This window comes from Mus musculus, chromosome X (genome assembly GCF_000001635.26).
Source record: "Mus musculus strain C57BL/6J chromosome X, GRCm38.p6 C57BL/6J".
NCBI classification, from domain to species: Eukaryota; Metazoa; Chordata; class Mammalia; order Rodentia; family Muridae; genus Mus; species Mus musculus.
The window spans coordinates 10,507,358-10,530,912 of NC_000086.7; the positions used below are offsets into that span (position 1 = coordinate 10,507,358).

The window sequence follows — 23,555 nt, forward strand, 5'->3', positions numbered from 1 at the left end:
TTCTCTTTTCCTTTTTGTTTCTTTCAAGATGTTATGTCCATGGTTGTCAGTTATTTATCAGTTCATATTCATGTTCTGGGAGACCTTAATTAATATTTCCCAGCCAGCTTTGATTTGGAGATTTTATACACACACACACACACACACACACACACACACACACACACACGTCCACAAGCCCATAATTTGGTGAATGAATTTTGACATGAACACTCATTCACATGTATATAGCTATATCTGTCTATGCATATAAACATTTGGGGGGATACTAACAAAACCATGTAACTTTGCATACAGGATGAAATTTAAGCCCCATGGTCGTTCCCTTGCCTTGGAGTCAATTCCCAGCTCTGAACAATAACAACAAAATTAGTGTGTTTACAGTATAGTTCTGTAGTTTCAAATATGTCTTAGTTAAATGGCATTACATTTTAGATGAAGGGGATACCTGTAATCTAGGTATTGATTGGTAGCTTGTGACTAATTAGTAACATCTATGTGGTAATTAATGAAGACAGCCATGGGCGGGTGTGACATTTCCACTCTCTCTTAGTATTAACACGATGCTGCTTTATGTTACGTAATTACAGGGTCACATTTCAACATCTGGATGATTAGCATAGGAGTTGTGTTTCACATTACAAAATAGATCTCTACATTAGCCTATGGCAGAAGGTGTCAAGTTTTATGGCCACAAGTTTCGGGGTTCCCGTTGTATTTTCTGGAGCCAAATGTTTTTCTTGGAATTATAAATTAGAACTAGGTATCTGGTGCAAAATCAGAGCTTCCATTTTTCTCCTAAAGGATAATTTCCAGAAGGTTGGCTTTAGGGGAGACAGAAATCGACTTTGATAGGTAGTCATAGCGCTACTTGTCTATGGTGAAACGCATGGAAGCTCATACTTCCATAGCTGAACAGTGAGAGGTTTGCTTTGGTCACTAATTACCATAAATACAGTTTGGCAGGTGTTTTCTCATCCCCTGTAAGTCCCTTTCCAGTCAATATAAAATTTGTACTCCTAGTTCTGGAATGAGCTGGCCAATATAGCTCCAGAAGGAAACACAGAAAGTTTAGAAGGCTGGTGCTGGCACGTATTCTCCATTCATGGTCTTCTATTTGTGTTATAATGAGAACACACCAGTTCTCATTGGATAGCAGAAAGGGAAGTGCATAGCAGAGCTGCAACTGTTAGAGCTATTTAACTAAGTGCTAACACTGTTGCCTATGGGTTACAGCGATCATGGTAATGTTTCTGGTTTTCTTTGGGGGCTTATTGTAGGCCAATATCAACAGTACAAAAATGATACACTGGGAAAAATGTGCCTACAAGTTGAAAATGTTGGGCTTCCTGTTTTTCCCCTCTCTTGAACTTGCCCAGCAATCAAAACTGCTGGAGAAAGAAATCATACTTCAATAATCCTGCCAAATCCACTATGTAATCTTGGGATTATTTGTGTGGTTCTACATGGTAGCTTTAGTATTTCAGAACATTCCTGAATTAAGTAGCCTTCTAACTTGACAAAAATCATGGCTTGGCTTGTGGTAGCACACAGTGTTTCAAATGATAAGAAAAGATTATTGGAGGAGGGGCTGGAGAGATGGCTCAGTGGTTAAGAGCACTTACTACTCTTCCAAAGGACCCAGGTTCATTTCCCAGCAACAACATGGCCCTTAACAGACATTTATATGTATTTACTTTAAAGGGATCCAATACCATCTTCTGACCTCCTTGGGCACCAAGCATGCCCATGGTGTACATACATATATACAAGAAAACATTTAAACATAAAATTAAATGACCAAACAATGTTTTTTTTTAAGAAAAGACTTTGAGGATTAATGTTTGTCTTAGTCCCCTTTTCCTGGGTCTCTGAGCACCAGGCATCATCTTTCTTTTAAGACAGTTGAGTTCTGAGAATAATCCCAACTACTCTACTGATGAGAAGAAGTGGGTATAAAATCCCATCCCTGACCAAGAAACTATTTGTAGTTGGTAGCTGCTGAGAGAGGGAAATCAGTTTTCTTCAGTGGTCTAACACTGGTTATATCAGCCACACTCCAGGGTAGGCCTTATGCTCAGTAGTAGTTATCCAATACAAAATGGACTTCATGGTTTTGTATATAATGTCTTTTGTTATTCCTTGTTGGATTTTTGCCTTTTTGTGTGTGTGTGTGTGTGTGTGTGGATTTTGTTTGTTTGTTTGGTTGGTTTTCTTCTTCAATTTAGTTTGGCGGGGGTAGTGAGAAAGAACATGAAGTTGTGTTAGATTGGGATTTGGTTGGAATTTGGTTATACATTTTCTATTGTGTTGTCCTCACTGTTGATGGTGTTTGATTCTTTTTCAGACTGCAAATACATTAAAGCTAACTATCCAATGCTTTGTTGCACATTAACAATTTTTCCATTTCTCTTCGACTTTATGATGTAGATGCTGTTTAAACTGAGTTGGGTGGACAAGGGCATGAGGACGCTGCAGTGTTATAGATGATTGGAATTTAACATTCCTTAACCTCTCTATAAAGCCCTATGTACGGCATACTATTAAGGCATCATGACTAGAAATTCTGGTCTGCTTTAGATTCTATAATATTCCATTTTTTGTGATTATTTTCTACTGTATTCCTGTATCATTCTTTTAGATTTTGTGACATTAAGCTCCTTAAACCATGAATAAAACCTATACTACCAGGATATGGCCATACCACCTTAAACACAACTGGGCTTGTGTAATCTTGGAAGGTACATAAGGTCAGGCTTACTGAGTACTTGGGTGGGAGAATTTATATATCCATGTCTCTGAGAGTTGTTGTTGTTGAGTGAGTTTCCTGTGTCTGTCTAAGTTATTAAGGATTTCCTTTTATACTAATTTCTGGATGTGATTTGCAGCCTTGGTATTCATTACTCCTGAAATGATTAGTGGATTTCTCCAGTAAAGCTATTGAGGCTTTTCTTTGGGGGAAAAATATATATATATATATATAAAGTATAAATGTAACCTCTTTAATGGAGTAATTTATGGCATCTACATATTTATTACTGTAGTATGGTCATTTCTGTCTTTCAAGTAATTAGTTTATTTTATCTATAATAGGTTTTTAGATTAATGAGCATAAAGTATTAAGTAACACAAGATTAGGATTTCAACAGCTGTAGAATCTATAGTAAGTTGCTTCTCTTAATCCTCATATTGGCAATTTGTGAAGGACTGATCAATTTTGTTGATTTTTCCAATAAACAAACAAACATTTTTGTGGGATTGAACTTTTTTCTCTCTGTTGATTATTGAAGTTTGATCTTTTGCTATGTACTGTAATACTAAATACTGGCCCCTAGGGCCTGGTTGTCCCCAGGGAGGAGAGAATCTAAATGTAGACCAAGTGATGCCATATGACCTTGTCCCCCATGTTATCCCTGATTGGTGAATAAAGATGCCTACAGCCTATAGCTGGGCAGAATTGAGAATGGCAAGGTTTTGGGTTCCCAGGCTTGGGATCTGAGAACTTCTAGGAGGAGAGAGAGAAAGTGGGGAGAGCAGGAGGCACCATGGGGTAAGAAGTTCAAAACATGGCCATGAGAGCTGGCCAGTTGGAGTTAATAGGAACCCACATGGAACATAGCAAGTTATAACTTGGGGCTTTTGATAGGGAAGTAGACATAATAGCATAGAGGGTAGATATCTGCCCAGCTCTAGGACTGATTAAGGCTTAATATAAATGTAAAGGTTATGTGTCTTTTTTCTGGGAACTGAATGATCAAAAACAGGACTGAGATTAAATACTTTCTACAACAATTGATATCTTTTTTATTTCATTAGTTTCAGCTCTGATTTTATTTCTCTTGCTTGCTTATTTTAGGATCCGTGTTCTCATATGTGAAGGTAAAATCTGGTGCCATTACTCTTAAGATTTTTTGTTTCTCATATCACTTAGTGCTATAAAAATTTCCTGGAGCACTGTTTTGGCTACAAAACATTTTTAAAAAAAATAAATAGTTTTCTTTTATTTCCTTGCCATTGTATCGGTTTAGTTTCTTGTGTTTTGAGCCTCAGTTATGATGTGTATAAATGTTTAGATTGTGGCCTGCTATCATATGATACTGTGTAACTTGATTTATAGTCTAAAGAACCTTGTAGCTATATGTAATATATTTCATGTCTAACCTTTTTCTATTTGTACAGTTAGTCTTTATACATGGTTCAAACACTATACATGATCTTTGACTTCTTAGTCTCTAGGACTGTGAGGAATTGACTTCTATTACTTATAACTTTTGCAACGTCAGATATACTCTTAGAGCAGCACAAAATACTTAAGATCCCTTCCTTTTTCCCTTTTCTTTCTCGCTGTCTTTTCATCTGCCATTTCTCCACCCATCCATCTCTTCATTTATTTCTAAAAAGCTATGAGCTTCTGGTGGTATCTTTGATTCTAGTTCAATACCATATAGTTCATTTCTGCCTTCTTTCTCTGGCGATGAGAAACCTTGCTTCCCATAAGTAATGTACTTACATACATTTCTGTACTCAATCTTAGTTACACAAACTAGTTTCAGAACTGCTCATCTAGACTTTTTGGCGAACACCTTTAATGGCTTAAATATTTCTTTCAAGCTCTTATTTTTATCAAAAAAAGAGTTTTCAGGCAATATATTCTGATTATGCTTACCCATCTCTCACCTCTTCCCAGATCCTCCCCTTCCCCTCCCATCCTATTCCACAACCTTTCTCTTTTTAAAAAAGCAAACAAAAAACCAGATACGCGCGCGCGCACACACACACACACACACACACACACACACACACACATCCCACAAAATTGGAAACTAAAATATACAAGTAAAAGATGAATAAAACCAAAATTTCCCAAATCAAGATGTAAAAAAAAAAAAAAGACAGAAAACACCATTGAGATAGCGTTGGCCATCTACTCCTAGCCATGTGGCCTAGCCTTGAACATGGTTAATATAGCCAGTGTGCCACCATAGAAGGCACGTAATTCTCCCAATGTGAGTGATTATCAATTGGAGATACCTTCTTGCTTGCAGATGAGAGATTGTCCACTAACCTTTGGTACTTCTGAGGCCCTTTGTACGCTGCTTTAATCTCTGTGAGTTCATATGTACATCAATCCTGTTGTGTCTAGAAGGCACTGTTTCCTTGTTATCCTCTTACAACAACCATTTGTTCTTGCCTCCCGTTTATATATAGATCCTTGAGCCCCAAGGGGAGGGATTTGTGTAAACATTTTTTAAAATATTAATTTAGTGGCCAAATACTGTTTATACGGTTAGGAAAATTCGTTCTATTCTTGTCTACCCACTTCAGCATAGTTATATTAGTTACTCATGGTGCAATTTTTTTTGTTTAGTATTTGTACTATATTATGTTTCCTCCAACAAAAACATCCCCTTTGATTTTTATTGCTTGTTTATATGTTCGTTGCTATGCTTCTCAGAATCAGTGCTATAAAAAAATATGTATGCCAAGAAGTACCATTCTCCTATCTCCAGTACTCTTTCCCATTCCCCCTGCACCCCGTTTCTTCCTGTCTACTGCCTTAAACAAATTTCTTTGGTTTCTGGCTTATCCTTATCCTATTTCTTGTACCTTTCTTACATGAACTGTAGCATTCTACAGATTACTTTATATATTTTTCTTTTTAAAATGTTTGACAAGTAGAATATATATGTATCCAAAACAGACAATTCCTTCCTTCCTGTCTGCTTAATACTTACCATGATCAAATGAACACATCTATCATCTATAGTTACTGTTTTGCACGTTTGCTTATGTATGGTGAGGACTTGTCCTCATGAACAATCTTGTACATTATTTCATATTGCTTCTAGAGAGAGATCTTCATATTTTTTTTACTTGTATGTCTACCATGTGGCTGTATTATAATAGCTAATCTCCATTTTATGGTAATTTTGGTAATCTCCATTTTGGTGATTTGCAATATTTTGTAATTTCAAATGAATTTTCAGTGAATAATATTGTATAGATATATTTTCATATTGGAGGTACTTTCTTAATATAGATACTTCCTAAAACACAATTTCCTTCAGTGTGTGTGTGAGAGAGAGAGAGAGAGAGGGAGAGAGAGAGAGAGAGAGAGAGAGAGAGAGAGAGAGAGAGAGAGAGAGAGGGGGGCAGGTGTGGAGGGAGGGAGGGAGGGGAGAGAGAGGTGAAGTTGTCTACATAGGCCAGAAGAAGGCATCAGATTCCCTGAAGCTGGAGTTTCATGTGGTTTTGAGTCACCCTGTGGGCAACTGAGAACCCAACTCTAGTCCTATGGAAGAGTAATAGAGGCCCTTAATCACTGAGCCATCTCTTCATCTCTTTATATGAAGTCTTAGCAGACTCCTTGGAGAAATAGCTCTTTATGTCCCTTAAATTCCTTTGAGATTTTTTTTTTAATTTTTATAGGAAATAGAAAGCACCTCCCATAATTTTGAGAAAAGCAAAACAAAATTTGTATGGAGCTATAAATAGGATCCTTGGAATATTCCTTCATATTTCCAACGATGCTTCTTTGAGTATTAGATTTTGAAATTCTTTTCCTCTCCTTTTAGTCATCACTTTACATATAATTCTCTTACTTTCTGGAATGTTCACAGTTAGAGCTTGAGCCGAGCTCTGCTTACAATGATCAACATTTTTGTTTCTTATCTTGTCAAAGTCAAACAAAATATAACAGCCGAGATGTTTACATTATTGACATGGAGTTGGATGCAGACTGTTAATTTTTCCTTAGCTGCAATTGGCGCCATGTGTGCGGAAAGAACCTTGGGGTAAGGAGAAAGGGCAGCTGTGGAGAGTTCTTTAGTATGGTGGAAAAATCAAACCGGCTTAAATGGTGGATGCTCCTATGTTGGATCTCAAATTGAACTTGGAGGTTTTCAATTATTAAACACAAACTAGCAATTTGGACGCAGTGATGTGAAGGGATGAGCGTTAAATGCCTTTCTCAACCTTAGCCTCCCTCAGATGGTGACCCATTTGAAGTACCCTTCCTTTCATCTGCTTTGTGCTTGTTTCTAGGAGCTCTGATTCTTTGTATTCTTCTGAATATCTTATAGATCAAATTTCCACTGGAGGTTTTGCTTCAAACTGCCCTTCTCCCAGGCTCTTTGGTGCCAGACTTCCTTGCACTATGACAGTTTGCCTGACCCGCACTTCCCTGCCCTTATTTCACAAAGTCATCTTTGATTTATTGTATCTCGGGGTAAGAGCAGAGAGGCAGCGAAGAGCAAATGTCTTCATCTGCAGATAGCAGCTTCCTAATAACCCCAAGCCTTATCTGCATGTTAAGACACACAAGGGGTGTTTTTGCCTGCTAGTGTCAGCTGCCTGCAAACTAAGCATTCTGAGCCTTGCAGAAGTTTGCACCGTGGCTCTCTAAATGCTCTCTGTGGTCTGTTTCGAAGAGGAAGGGGGAAAAAATCCAGGATGGGAGATCCTATTTGGAAAGTAACAGTGAGATCTGAGTATATTGTTTATTTTCCTTATAGTTTTGATAAATTTAGACAGATGAATGGATGTCATTGTCTTTTATAGAATATTTTACTTGTATATCTCTCGATACTCTAAAAGCTTATTTTTCAAGTATGCACTCTGTAGCCATGAGCAGAAGAGATTTGTTTGCTTGTTTCCTGCAAGGAGTTATCATCAGTGAGACATTTGTCCTTGCTGGCACCAGTACATTTCATCTACACCCTTCTTACTCTGAGCATGTGCACCATCAGCATTTTCTGGAAGCTCGGTCGAAAGACAGGATTGCCTCAGATATCACTTCAGGCCTCCTGAGTCAGAAACTAAACTCGTTACAACATCCCCTAGGGGAATGGGCATTGCACAGTTTGAGAAAAACTACTAGTGAAGATGGAAATCCTGCTTAGGAACAAGGGAGTCTACACATTCATAATCTCTCTCTCTCTCTCTCTCTCTCTCTCTCTCTCTCTCTCTCTCTCTCTCTCTGACAAAAATGGCATGTTTCACAATTTTCTAGAGCTTGGATTTTTCTCATTTAAATACCCATTGTAAGCTAGATTTTTTTTCAGGCTCCCGGGAAAAGAGCGAAGGGATATGAGGTCTAGAGAGAGGTCCATTGTGATCTCACCCAAGGAGAGCATATACCTAAAAAACTGATATTGTCATTACTTGGCTCTGCACATCTATTAAAGTACATTTTGATGCCTCGAGGTAGGCAGGGATTTCTTGAAATGGAATCACTCCTCACTGTTCACAGATTGTATATTTGAGAATTTGCCTACTCGCTAGAATTTATTCGTAGCTCCAGATCAATGTTTGCTGTGCATTTTTAGTTGCTCACAGATATGCATGGGGAGAACAAACAAATGAATTGCCTAGTAGACACAGATTTGGGTTAGGCCATATAAGGCAGTTCTTTCCCTTATTGTTTTCCCACTCATTCTGTAACACCTTTCCTTGTCAGAGTCAGTGTAGTACCAGGGTCTCCATGGTTTGGTTTCTAGCTTTTGCGACTTACGGTAGTCTCCAAGCATGCCATTAATGCAATGTTTATTATTTCTAAGTCTAAAAGGGTGGTAATATACCTTACAGGGAAAATATGTGTGTTTCATAAGCTTCCTTCAAGGATAAATGCTGATAGTAGTGACTGCAAGGTAATGCCAAGGAACTAACAATGTAAACAACATATATTAAATGAGGTATTTTCAAACAGAAGCATACATGCAGGAAGGGTCATGTATTTCTCGTTTAATGGGGTAATCAAAGACTTGTGTGACCCTAATACAACATTTCCTCCAAGGAACAATATTCTCATAGATACTTTAGTATTTGGAGTGACTTTGTAGAACCTGAGTGCTGCACAGAGTGACAGGGAGCTTTATAGAAAACAACTGGCCTAGAATTTCAGTCAGCCACCCTTTCCCTTTGGTGCTTGACACTGAGATGCGATTGTTAGGTTGTGGTTGGATTCTAAGCACAGTAACAAAGGAACTCGGTAGTTTACAAAAGCGCATTTCAGTATTTTGTGAATGTTCTTGCGATAAAGCAGTATTTCAGAGAGGGTCTTACTGTCCTGTGCAAATGTCATTCTTATGGGCCTGGCATTTGAGACAATTATATTACCATTACTCCAGAACAAGTGTCTATGTTAACTACGCCCCTCCCTTTTGTTTAATTGAAGATTTATGTTTAGAACGGTCTATGTCAGCTTTGGTGCCTAAATATCACAGGCTCCTAATACCCTCTTTTCCTGTAACATAACCCTTCCAGCTGCTCTAGTTCAGGTTCACATCAAAGTCCCAACAGCTCGTACTGTGGCCCACTCTGCAGTGATACGGGTTTTCTGATACAGCCCCCAGGCTTGCTGTTACGCTTGAAGGTCTCTTGACGGCGTAATACATCTTCCAACTGTGTGGCTTTGTGCATCATTTCTTTTTCATGAATCTGGAAGTGGCCTCACAGGCTAAGACTATAATAAGCCTATTGTACTACTACTATTGTACAGTGGTAGCCTTACTATTTCCATCCTACAGAAGTCAGTGAGAGCCTCAAGGGACAGACAGGAATGGTTCAGCTCCACTTGGTTTCACAGGTACCCTTTACCTTGTGCAAGGAGTTTCTGAGCATGACAATGCAGGAGCTGCCTCGTAAATCAGAATTTAGGGATAAGTGTGACTTAGTAACAGTGAACTTCCTGCCTCAGCAGCTTGAGTCTGCTCCGAGGTATAGAACATATACGTGATCCCTATTGGACAGTGTCCAAACAGCTGAAGTACAGGGAAAACCGTGCTAACTTCTTCTGTGGCCAATCATTTCCCATCTTACGATATGCAGTGCAACACTGGTTAATAAGTAAAGAACCATAGAGGAAACCAGTGCAGGAAAGTCTTAAGAAGCTAATGTCCCTCTTGTCTGTGTGTGTTTGCTTGTTTTGAGACAGGGTCTCGCTATGTAGCTCCACTGCCCTGAAAGCATTACAGCATGCAAAATGACAGACGAATGCAAAGCAAACCATCAGGGTTTCATGACTGGAGTATCTGAAAGACTCCCACATGATTCCTGATAGTGGTGATCTCAGGATGAAGGTAGGATAAAGAGATGGGGGGGGCTTAAAAAGAGGAAGATGAGGTGTGTATTGTCTGTATTCTGGTCTCTGATGGACACTGGGTTAGCATGTATGGTAATATAATAAATGCAAGTAAACAAGGTCATTGTGAGTGGATTATTCATCAGAGATTTAGCTTAATGTGGTCTATTCAGTTCTCAGTATTAAAACACCATATTTTAAGATCTCCATCTCAGGGATTGGTAAGGGAGCCTCCGCCATTGAATTGATCCCATGTGGAAGGGTTTTGTATGTTTGGTGTGTGGAGTGTGGGAGAAACAAAATGACCAAATATAAAATGTAATACCAGTGGTGAACTCAAAGACAATGGACATTGTGAAAATAAGAAAATAATAAGGACACTGCACAAAGATACAGCCTTTTTGAGTCAATCAGGGACTCGGGGTATGGAGATGAATTGCAATCAACTGTAATGGCGTCCCATTTTGTGCTGCTTGCATTAGCTTGTCCTACATTTTCTTGGCAGCAGGGAAGCAAAGGGCACTCATCAAAAAAAAGGGGGGGGACTGCAAGGCTTGCAAGAAGAATGTTCGTCGTATTTCTTCTACATGCCTTAGCACAGAAAGAAGCCCCTGCTTTCTAATTATATGAGAACACTCCTTTTCATTTCTTCCAGCAGTACTGGTTCTTTTTTTTTCAATTTTGTGTCAATCATCTACTCTCTTCCCTACTTGAATCCTTGAATTTTCATTTTAACATTAGTCAGTAGAAGACAATGTGCAGTTCTTTTTCTAGTTGCCATGACAGAATGTTTGCCTTGACAATGAGCTGCTTTGAAGGCACTTCAGGTTTCTGCTCATTCCCAGCATCAGCCGCGAACAGACAAAATTTTGTCTGGAAGTGAACTTTCTCATTATCAATCAGGCACTTTCATTAACCTCTCGACAGAACTAGAGAACCAGAAAGAGGAACCGGGTATTATTTGGAGTCCCATAAAAAAGCTATCATGGGGGTCTTCCTGTCTCCGTGATGAATGTGCAGACATTTTCTTCTTAGAACAACTATCCCATGTATTTTTTAGAAGCAGCAGGAGAGGATGGCTATTTGGTTGAGCTGTCTACCCAGCTGGGAAACTTAAACATACAAAGGGTCTTAAATTTCCCTTGATCTTGTTTTCCCTCAATCTTTTTTTTTTTTTTTTTTTTTTTGCACAGAAACGGAAGGTGCACTTCGAAGCATCAGCCTCCAGGCCTGCTGGCTGGCTGTGGCTCTCTGCTCCTTTGTTCTGTTTCTTCTCTCAGTGAAAGAAGTATGTAAGCCCTGCTAGCTGCTTGTCACGTTCAGAACTATTATCCTGTTTCTGTCATGTCTGTCTGACCAAACTAAGAGGAGGATCTTATGACGGGACCAGCTAGCTATAAATAGTCCTAGTGAGGCATAATTTCACTTGCCTTTATGTTTTCCAAAGTCCTTTCCGCTTGCTTAGTTGGAGAGCTAGTGCTGTAAACTTGTAAGAGTTTCTAACTAAAAGTGGCCATTTTTTCCTTATGAAAAGTAGGAAAACTACTTTGAATTCTTTCTCATTTCAACTGAGTTGTGATGTCAGCACCTATCCAGATCACACGCCCAATGCAAAGAGTTGGAGTAAACTTGGGGTTTTTTTGTTGTTGTTTGTTTTCTGATGCGTGTGTGTGTGTGTGTGTGTGTGTGTGTGTGTGTGTGTGTGTTTAATTTTAAGATGCTAGTAATGGTGGTTTTGTTTTTGGCATCTTCCTGGTGTAGGTTAACTTACCCAATTGTGACCAACTTGAACACCATCAACAGATTGAGAATCAAACTGTGCTATCTGAATTTCCATTCTCTGGTCACAGGGAGAAGTGTGGATCCTGAGTGCACCTTTGGTTTGCCCTTCCCAATTCTCTTTTGCAGACAGTGGTTTGTAAACACTCTAGGAACAGGGTCAGGAATAGTGAGTAGAGAATGCAGAACATGCTGTTCTCAAGCAGATTTGGAAATTGGAAGTGACTGCGGCTGTTAATTAGTAAAGCAGAGAAATCGCTCTTTTTGGAAGTGTGCGCTGTACAGGATATGTCATGCAAGTGAGCTCATTTCACTTTGGGCTTTTTAAAATACTACGACTCATTCTTGAATATACACTGGTAGAGATGATGTCCCCTGCCATAAAATAAGGTGTAGTTGTAGAAGAAACCACAGATTACAAACACTGCAAATCTATCTTAAAAGGCTTTTTTCCCCTGAAAGAGTTTGTTTACAAACTTACAAAGTTCACATGAAGGAAATAATACACATAAATTTGGGGACTGGAATATAGCATAATTGGTAGAGGACTGGCCTAGCATGCACAAACCCTTGGGTTTGATTTCCAATACTGAATAAACCAGAAATAATGGCATTTGCCCCAACCCCAGCACTTGAGAGAAGAAGGGAGGACAAAAGGATCAACAGTTCAAGGTCATCCTTTGTTACATAGTGAATTTGAGGCCAGCCTGGGATATATATGATACCACATACATATGTATCTATAATGAACATATATGAAATTAGTAATTATGGAAATACCCAGAGACCATCGGCCATTTAACAAATCTCCATATACACAAATATGTATCCTACCTAATTTTTCTATAACCAAGTGGGACGTGTTGATTTTTCAACTTGACAAGTTCTACAGTTTCCCACAAGACAAGCATCTGGATTAACCCTTAGGCAGGCTTATTAAAGACTTCTTGTGTTTTGAAGTGTATGCTTGGCTGTATAAGCCTTTATTGATTTGCACTATGTGTGTACTATCAGTAAGAGAACAATTAGTTGTTGCTGTGTCTAAATTGATCCCAAAATTTAGCAACTGAAACTAACTATGAATTATTTGTTCGGAATGCTATAAGTTAGTGGCATAGAGTAGATAGGAATAGACCATCTCTGCCTCTGTGCTGATCTGGGATCATTCTCGTGATTCTTCGTCAGCTGTGATGTCTCTCCATACCATAGCAGAAGATCTCTCAGTAGTAATGTACAAGCAGTTTTTAGTTATTTATTTTTATTTTATGTGCATTGGTGTTTTGCCTGGCTGTATGCTATGTGAAGGTGTTGGATCCTCTAGAACTGACAAAGTTGTGAGCTGCGATGTGGGTGCTGGGCAATTGAACCTGGATCCTCTGGAAGAACAGCATTATTCTTAATGGCTGAGCCGTCTCTCCAGCCTCTAAACTCTTCATGCCTCTATTTAAATAGCATTTTCTTGTGTTAGGCTGGCCAAAACAAGTGAGTGTCTTTAAGCGCAGTACCATTGTAGGAGGGGAGCCTAGACAAAGGGTTGACTATGAGAAGATATTACTTATTGGAATGTTAATATAATCATCTCCCATGGTAGAATATCAGGTTTCCAAATCATTTTAAAGAGAAAGGCACATTCTAGTTGCTGGGATAAGGTATGACAGATGAGGTCTAAGGAATACCAAGGTTCTAATTAATATGATGAATGTACTTTCTGAGAGAGAAGTCATAGAACAGTTTAGCAGGGGTATTTTAATGAAAATAGTCATAAGTGTATAATCTAGTCATTTCTGTGTATTCTTTGGAAGAAAGGGCACCAAAGGTAGTGAATTAATTTAAAGACAGACACACATACTAATGAGGAAAAAGCAAGCATCATGACATGAATAAACAAGAAAAACACAAAGTGGGGAAATTATTGGTGGCAGACAAATGAGCTGTATTCTTAAAAAAATTCATGCCAGCGAGAAAGCAAAGGATATAAACAGATATTTCACTGAAGCATGTTTGCAAAATGCCAAAGAACACATGATCAATATTTAATATTATATTCTTAGTCATTAGGAAAAAGCAAATCAAAACCACAAGATACTACTCATACTCACTCGACTGCCTAGATAATAAACAAAATGTTTCTAGCTGTGAAAGAATTGGAACTCTTATGCATTTCTGGTGGGAACTTCTAGTGGTACAGATGCTTTGGAACACAGCCTGGCATTTCTTTAAATGACTGACACAGAGTTACCCTACACGCAGCAGTTCTACTGTTAGATACAGATCCAAGAGAATTCAATCAACTTGTATGGGGCTCATCGCTTAAGAGACTGTGCTGTTCTTCCAGAGGACTGGAATTCAGTTTCTAGCACCCATGTTGGGTGGCATACAGCCACCTGTAACTCTAGGGATTCTAAACAGTTTTCGAGCTTCTGTGGGCACTGACACATACATGAACATGCACACAAACACATACATTATATATTAAAAACACCTTGAGGAGCAAGGGTCTATTTGGCTTACATGTTCTGATCATAGTCCATCACAGAGGGAAGTCACGGCAGGAGCATTAGAAGCCCATTCTTTTCTAATAACAGACAGAAAGAAAGTGGATCTGGAGGGGAGCAGAGGGGAGGAGGAGCAGTTGATTTGAACCTTAGGAAATAGAGGAGCCAGAGCTACAGTCTTCTTGAATGCAGCAGGTCAGCGTTAGTAGCTGGTAGGATGACTATAAACCTCTTGGTCTTAAACATTGAATCCTAAGTCCATAGCATCACTTCTCAACATCCTAGAGGTTAGGCATTTAACAGAGGGCACCTTCCTCCACATCTCTTGTCTTATCAGAGCTAGAGCTGTGACCCCATACGTAGCATATTTGCTCTGTGTTAGCTCTGCCTCTCAAAAAGCTTGAAGCTTTTTCCTAAGAAGCTGCCGTTTTATATGAGTTGATTTCATTATCATGACAGTTTATTGCAAATCTAGTCTCATGTCAGATCATCATGGTGTGAAGAATGCATCCAGGCCTCAATTACATGTCTCACATAGAATTCTTTGGATGAGATGGAACTGCCTGCATTCAGGGGAGACAGTCTATGAAAAAAAGACAAAGAACTCTAGGCTTAGGTGAAAATATGGTCATTATCAAGTTCCCACTCCAGCACTTGGTGCCCTGACTTTCTGGGAGTTCATGTAGAGATGCGCAGTGTAGCTTGTTAGATGTGTTTTGCATGTAGCTGACATCCAAGAACATCCATGTTTGACAAATTTCATTAATCCAGTGATTTGCCAGAGGAGCTTGAGTTAAGCACATCTTCGTGCTCCAGAGACTGCACTGGGCTGCCTGCTGTTGGTCAGCAGAGTTTTTCCAGACACAGTGAAGTAAAAAATGAAAAGACAGCTGGGAATGCAAGATGCCTCGGAGACACATGGGAATGGCATTGGCGACTGTGGAATAAGGAAAAGAATTGTGATGCTATTTAGCTGTCCAACTTATAATTGCTTAAAAAAACTTTTGTGAGATAAAAAGCTATACCCTCACTCAACTTCAGTTTCTTATCTTACAGTAATAATTTCCAACGATGCAGAGCCCAAGCTCTTGGAGAGCTTGTATGCTCGCATATGTATAGAGCCAGCACTTGGGCCTGTGGTGAGGCCAGAAAATAGACATTTAAACAAATGGCCACGAAATGCTGTGGGCTGATTCTCCTGCTGTTGCCAAACCAGCTACTCATCCATAAAAGTCAGAAAATTCTTTTCAACTCTGCTATCCTTTAATTACCCTTCTGGGTGTCTGAGACTCATGCATAGGACCAAAGGTGACCACTGATCTTTCAATTTGCTCAGAGGATTCAGTCTTTCTGACCTTGCAGAGGCCAAAGCATGGCCAGGGTTCCTATGTGCAGAAAGGCTGCTGTAATTAGATTTAAGAGATGGGTCCTAGGAGAAGCTGGTTTTGACATGGAATTAAGCTTTGAGTGATTTTTGAATATCTTCCAGAGCTCTATCGGTCTTGTTTGAGGCATCACTTGCAATCTAGTAGTGAAGCCATTAGAAAGTGGAAATGAGGAGAGAAAGTAGAAGCTAAGGTTACAGGGAGGACTGACAGATGTCTACAGGGACTTCATTATTTATTTTGTATGTAAGTACAACTGCAGCTGTCTTCAGACACACCAGAAGAGGGCATAGGATCCCATTACAGATGGTTGTGAGCCACCATGTGGTTGCTGGGAATTGAACTCAGGACCTCTGGAGCAGCCAGTGCTCTTAACCTCTGAGGCATCTCTCCAGCCCTAGGGTATGCTTTTAAAACTTCGAAAACTTCCTTTAGGCAGTTTGAATGTGCAGTGGCTTTATGGAGATGATGCTGTGGAAAAAGAACCAAGGGAGGTAAGAAAACTGGTAGCTTTGTCCTGAGCTACACGATCTAGAAAATGAACATACCAAATAGTGTGTCTGCCCTGTAGCCCTGCAGCAGAATCAGTGCATGGAAGGTACTTTCTGTGGATGAAGTTTATTTTGTGAAGCTCAGCACTGCTGCTTTGGTTTTCTGACCCTTTCTTAGTTAATGAACACTTAAATGGAAACTTTCTGAGGCGCCACTGCTCGAGCTTGTTGTAGATAATTCTTGAGAAATGTGAGGAAGGGGTGGGCAAAGGGGTTCTCCCCTCCCTCCTCTTTGTTACATACTATATTATTCCATGGATGTCTTATAACTAATTTAACATCTTATTATATTTAAATTTTTGCTCTACACCCAGTTTTCTTCAGGGCTTACAAAATGGAGCCCTGCTCCCTGGCCTATGTAAACACTCTCTCCTGAAAATAGTATTATGTATTTACATTTCTCTTAATATGTCCACATGCCTGGAGACTGGCTCAGGATGAGAGCTTCCTAGAAGCTGAGTCTTGTGTTAGAGGTATACAGGCTTTAAATTGCATTTGATGCCCAAATGGCTCATTCATTGCCCTACAGAAATGTGGTACCCCTCCTAAGTCCTTAGCAGTGTTTGAATAGCATCCTGTGGCCTATAAAATGAGCTACTGTTATTTTTAAGAAGGGATGTAGAGAGTTTGGGGGTTAGTTTCTTGAATGAAAATGTTAAGAAGCAGAATGTATCTGAAGTGTTTCTGGGGAATATTATTGGAGCTTTCTGTCGTCATACAGTCCCTTGTAGCATTTCCTGGGATAAGGAACAGCTTCTATTCTTAGTGAAAGACAGTGTGAGAGACACCAAATGTTTACCCTCGGGTTTCCTCTGCGTTTCGAGCTTCGTCTATGGAAATAGTTTTCCTTAAATACTATTTTATATTTATCTGCAGTTCTGTAGTTGAAAAGCTTATTCAGCCAACGATCTGCTCACACATGCATCTCAAGACTGCCTTCAGTTTTGATCTCTAACTTTGACATCATTTAGAATCACTGGATTTCTGTGCATCGTGTTTGCCTGCAGTGTTTTGTTTTGTTTGACAATTACAGTAAAAAAAATTCATGGACCTCTGTTTCTTACAAGGGTGCAGAGAAGTCTTTGGTAAAAAGTTATTTTCTGAGTGAGGCTGTGGCAAACACCTTTGAAAATAAAGCTCAGGGTCCGGACCAGAGGACAGGTGCCCGCCCGGCTGGGGAGGCGGCCTAAGCCACAGCAGCAGCGGTCGCCATCTTGGTCCGGGACCCGCCGAACTTAGGAAATTAGTCTGAACAGGTGAGAGGGTGCGCCAGAGAACCTGACAGCCTCTGGAACAGGCAGAAGCACAGAGGGGCTGAGGCAGCACCCTGTGTGGGCCGGGGACAGCCGGCCACCTTCCGGACCGGAGGACAGGTGCCCGCCCGGCTGGGGAGGCGGCCTAAGCCACAGCAGCAGCGGTCGCCATCTTGGTCCGGGACCCGCCGAACTTAGGAAATTAGTCTGAACAGGTGAGAGGGTGCGCCAGAGAACCTGACAGCTTCTGGAACAGGCGGAAGCACAGAGGCGCTGAGGCAGCACCCTGTGTGGGCCGGGGACAGCCGGCCACCTTCCAGACCGGAGGACAGGTGCCCACCCGGCTGGGGAGGCGGCCTAAGCCACAGCAGCAGCGGTCGCCATCTTGGTCCCGGGACTCCAAGGAACTTAGGAATTTAGTCTGCTTAGGTGAGAGTCTGTACCACCTGGGAACTGCCAAAGCAACACAGTGTCTGAGAAAGGTCCTGTTTTGGGCCTTCTTCTTCGGTCAGGAGGAGGTCCAAATACAAGATATCTGCGCACCTTCCCTGTAAGAGAGCTTGCCAGCAGAGAGTGCTCTGAGCACTGAAACTCAGAGGAGAGAATCTGTCTCCCAGGTCTGCTGATAGACGGTAACAGAATCACCAGAAGAACAATCTCTAAACAGAGTCAACTATAACTACTAACTCCAGAGATTACCAGATGGCGAAAGGTAAACGGAGGAATCTTACTAACAGGAACCAAGACCACTCACCATCACCAGAACCCAGCACACCCACTTCGCCCAGTCCAGGGAACCCCAACACACCTGAGAACCTAGACCTAGATTTAAAAGCATATCTCATGATGATGGTAGAGGACATCAAGAAGGACTTTAATAAATCACTTAAAGAAATACAGGAGAACACTGCTAAAGAGTTACAAGTCCTTAAAGAAAAACAGGAAAACACAATCAAACAGGTAGAAGTCCTTACAGAAAAAGAGGAAAAAACATACAAACAGGTGATGGAAATGAACAAAACCATACTAGACCTAAAAAGGGAAGTAGACACAATAAAGAAAACTCAAAGCGAGGCAACACTAGAGATAGAAACCCTAGGAAAGAAATCTGGAACCATAGATTTGAGCATCAGCAACAGAATACAAGAGATGGAAGAGAGAATCTCAGGTGCAGAAGATTCCATAGAGAACATTGGCACAACAATCAAAGAAAATGGAAAATGCAAAAAGATCCTAACTCAAAATATCCAGGAAATCCAGGACACAATAAGAAGACCAAACGTACGGATAATAGGAGTGGATGAGAATGAAGATTTTCAACTCAAAGGTCCAGCAAACATCTTCAACAAAATTATTGAAGAAAACTTCCCAAATCTAAAGAATGAGATGCATATGAACATACAAGAAGCCTACAGAACTCCAAATAGACTGGACCAGAAAAGAAATTCCTCCCGACACATAATAATCAGAACATCAAATGCACTAAATAAAGATAGAATACTAAAAGCAGTAAGGGAAAAAGGTCAAGTAACATATAAAGGCAAGCCTATCAGAATTACACCAGATTTTTCACCAGAGACTATGAAAGCCAGAAGAGCCTGGACAGATGTTATACGGACACTAAGAGAACACAAACTGCAGCCCAGGCTACTATACCCAGCCAAACTCTCAATTATCATAGAGGGAGAAACCAAAGTATTCCACGACAAAACCAAATTCACGCATTATCTCTCCACGAATCCAGCCCTTCAAAGGATAATAACAGAAAAAAACCAATACAAGAACGGGAACAACGCCCTAGAAAAAACAAGAAGGTAATCCCTCAACAAACCTAAAAGAAGACAGCCACAAGAACAGAATGCCACCTTTAACAACTAAAATAACAGGAAGCAACAATTACTTTTCCTTAATATCTCTTAACATCAATGGTCTCAACTCGCCAATAAAAAGACATAGACTAACAAACTGGCTACACAAACAAGACCCAACATTTTGCTGCTTACAGGAAACTCATCTCAGAGAAAAAGATAGACACTACCTCAGAATGAAAGGCTGGAAAACAATTTTCCAAGCAAATGGTATGAAGAAACAAGCAGGAGTAGCCATCCTAATATCTGATAAGATTGACTTCCAACCCAAAGTCATCAAAAAAGACAAGGAGGGACACTTCATTCTCATCAAAGGTAAAATCCTCCAAGAGGAACTCTCAATCCTGAATATCTATGCTCCAAATACAAGAGCAGCCACATTCACTAAAGAAACTTTAGTAAAGCTCAAAGCACACATTGCACCTCACACAATAATAGTGGGAGACTTCAACACACCACTTTCACCAATGGACAGATCATGGAAACAGAAACTAAACAGGGACACACTGAAACTAACAGAAGTGATGAAACAAATGGATCTGACAGATATCTACAGAACATTTTATCCTAAAACAAAAGGATATACCTTCTTCTCAGCACCTCATGGTACCTTCTCCAAAATTGACCACATAATAGGTCACAAATCAGGCCTCAACAGATTCAAAAATATTGAAATTGTCCCATGTATCCTATCAGATCACCATGCACTAAGGCTGGTCTTCAATAACAAAATAAATAACAGAAAGCCAACATTCACATGGAAACTGAACAACACTCTTCTCAATGATACCTTGGTCAAGGAAGGAATAAAGAAAGAAATTAAAGACTTTTTAGAGTTTAATGACAATGAAGCCACAACGTACCCAAACCTTTGGGACACAATGAAAGCATTTCTAAGAGGGAAACTCATAGTTATGAGTGCCTTCAAGAAAAAACGGGAGAGAGCACATACTAGCAGCTTGACAACACATCTAAAAGCTCTAGAAAAAAAGGAAGCAAATTCACCCAAGAGGAGTAGACGGCAGGAAATAATCAAACTCAGGGGTGAAATCAACCAAGTGGAAACAAGAAGAACTATTCAAAGAATTAACCAAACGAGGAGTTGGTTCTTTGAGAAAATCAACAAGATAGATAAACCCTTAGCTAGACTCACTAAAGGGCACAGGGACAAAATCCTAATTAACAAAATCAGAAATGAAAAGGGAGACATAACAACAGATCCTGAAGAAATCCAAAACACCATCAGATCCTTCTACAAAAGGCTATACTCAACAAAACTGGAAAACCTGGACGAAATGGACAAATTTCTGGACAGATACCAGGTACCAAAGTTGAATCAGGATCAAGTTGACCTTCTAAACAGTCCCATATCCCCTAAAGAAATAGAAGCAGTTATTAATAGTCTCCCAGCCAAAAAAAGCCCAGGACCAGACGGGTTTAGTGCAGAGTTCTATCAGACCTTCAAAGAAGATCTAACTCCAGTTCTGCACAAACTTTTTCACAAGATAGAAGTAGAAGGTATTCTACCCAACTCATTTTATGAAGCCACTATTACTCTGATACCTAAACCACAGAAAGATCCAACAAAGATAGAGAACTTCAGACCAATTTCTCTTATGAACATCGATGCAAAAATTCTTAATAAAATTCTCGCTAACCGAATCCAAGAACACATTAAAGCAATCATCCATCCTGACCAAGTAGGTTTTATTCCAGGGATGCAGGGATGGTTTAATATACGAAAATCCATCAATGTAATCCATTATATAAACAAACTCAAAGACAAAAACCACATGATCATCTCGTTAGATGCAGAAAAAGCATTTGACAAGATCCAACACCCATTCATGATAAAAGTTCTGGAAAGATCAGGAATTCAAGGCCAATACCTAAACATGATAAAAGCAATCTACAGCAAACCAGTAGCCAACATCAAAGTAAATGGAGAGAAGCTGGAAGCAATCCCACTAAAATCAGGGACTAGACAAGGCTGCCCACTTTCTCCCTACCTTTTCAACATAGTACTTGAAGTATTAGCCAGAGCAATTCGACAACAAAAGGAGATCAAGGGGATACAAATTGGAAAAGAGGAAGTCAAAATATCACTTTTTGCAGATGATATGATAGTATATATAAGTGACCCTAAAAATTCCAACAGAGAACTCCTAAACCTGATAAACAGCTTCGGTGAAGTAGCTGGATATAAAATTAACTCAAACAAGTCAATGGCCTTTCTCTACACAAAGAATAAACAGGCTGAGAAAGAAATTAGGGAAACAACACCCTTCTCAATAGCCACAAATAATATAAAATATCTCGGCGTGACTCTAACGAAGGAAGTGAAAGATCTGTATGATAAAAACTTCAAATCTCTGAAGAAAGAAATTAAGGAAGATCTCAGAAGATGGAAAGATCTCCCATGCTCATGGATTGGCAGGACCAACATTGTAAAAATGGCTATCTTGCCAAAAGCAATCTACAGATTCAATGCAATCCCCATTAAAATTCCAACTCAATTCTTCAACGAATTAGAAGGAGCAATTTGCAAATTCATCTGGAATAACAAAAAACCGAGGATAGCAAAAACTCTTCTCAAGGATAAAAGAACCTCTGGTGGAATCACCATGCCTGACCTAAAGCTTTACTACAGAGCAATTGTGATAAAAACTGCATGGTACTGGTATAGAGACAGACAAGTGGACCAATGGAATAGAATTGAAGACCCAGAAATGAACCCACACACCTATGGTCACTTGATCTTCGACAAGGGAGCCAAAACCATCCAGTGGAAGAAAGACAGCATTTTCAACAATTGGTGCTGGCACAACTGGTTGTTATCATGTAGAAGAATGCGAATCGATCCATACTTATCTCCTTGTACTAAGGTCAAATCTAAGTGGATCAAGGAACTTCACATAAAACCAGAGACACTGAAACTTATAGAGGAGAAAGTGGGGAAAAGCCTTGAAGATATGGGCACAGGGGAAAAATTCCTGAACAGAACAGCAATGGCTTGTACTGTAAGATCGAGAATTGACAAATGGGACCTAATGAAACTCCAAAGTTTCTGCAAGGCAAAAGACACTGTCTATAAGACAAAAAGACCACCAACAGACTGGGAAAGGATCTTTACCTATCCTAAATCAGATAGGGGACTAATATCCAACATATATAAAGAACTCAAGAAGGTGGACCTCAGAAAATCAAATAACCCCCTTAAAAAATGGGGCTCAGAACTGAACAAAGAATTCTCACCTGAGGAATACCGAATGGCAGAGAAGCACCTGAAAAAATGTTCAACATCCTTAATCATCAGGGAAATGCAAATCAAAACAACCCTGAGATTCCACCTCACACCAGTCAGAATGGCTAAGATCAAAAATTCAGGTGACAGCAGATGCTGGCGAGGATGTGGAGAAAGAGGAACACTCCTCCATTGTTGGTGGGATTGCAGGCTTGTACAACCACTCTGGAAATCAGTCTGGCGGTTCCTCAGAAAATTGGACATAGTACTACCGGAGGATCCAGCAATACCTCTCCTGGGCATATATCCAGAAGAAGCCCCAACTGGTAAGAAGGACACATGCTCCACTATGTTCATAGCAGCCTTATTTATAATAGCCAGAAACTGGAAAGAACCCAGATGCCCCTCAACAGAGGAATGGATACAGAAAATGTGGTACATCTACACAATGGAGTACTACTCAGCTATTAAAAAGAATGAATTTATGAAATTCCTAGCCAAATGGATGGACCTGGAGAGCATCATCCTGAGTGAGGTAACACAATCACAAAGGAACTCACACAATATGTACTCACTGATAAGTGGATATTAGCCCAAAACCTAGGATACCCACGATATAAGATACAATTTCCTAAACACATGAAACTCAAGAAAAATGAAGACTGAAGTGTGGACACTATGCCCCTCCTTAGAAGTGGGAACAAAACACCCATGGAAGGAGTTACAGAAACAAAGTATGGAGCTGAGATGAAAGGATGGACCATGTAGAGACTGCCATATCCAGGGATCCACCCCATAATCAGCTTCCAAATGCTGACACCATTGCATACACTAGCAAGATTTTATTGAAAGGACCCAGATGTAGCTGTCTCTTGTGAGACTATGCCGGGGCCTAGCAA

General features: G+C 40.0%; 1 protein-coding gene across 2 annotated transcripts in view; it reads left to right on the forward strand.

Annotated features, from left to right (window-relative positions):
• Window positions 1–23,555, forward strand: part of Tspan7 (tetraspanin 7) — a 111,489-nt gene that overhangs the window by 22,242 nt on the left and 65,692 nt on the right. The window contains exon 1 of one of the 2 annotated variants that reach the window (XM_006527583.1): window positions 9,890–10,079. The exons of the other annotated variant lie outside the window; for it this stretch is intronic. Within the exon in view, the coding sequence (XP_006527646.1) occupies window positions 10,047–10,079 (33 nt within the window). The 5' untranslated portion in view covers window positions 9,890–10,046. Of the gene's footprint in view, window positions 1–9,889; window positions 10,080–23,555 lie in introns of those variants that run through there. 2 annotated transcript variants of the gene reach the window in all.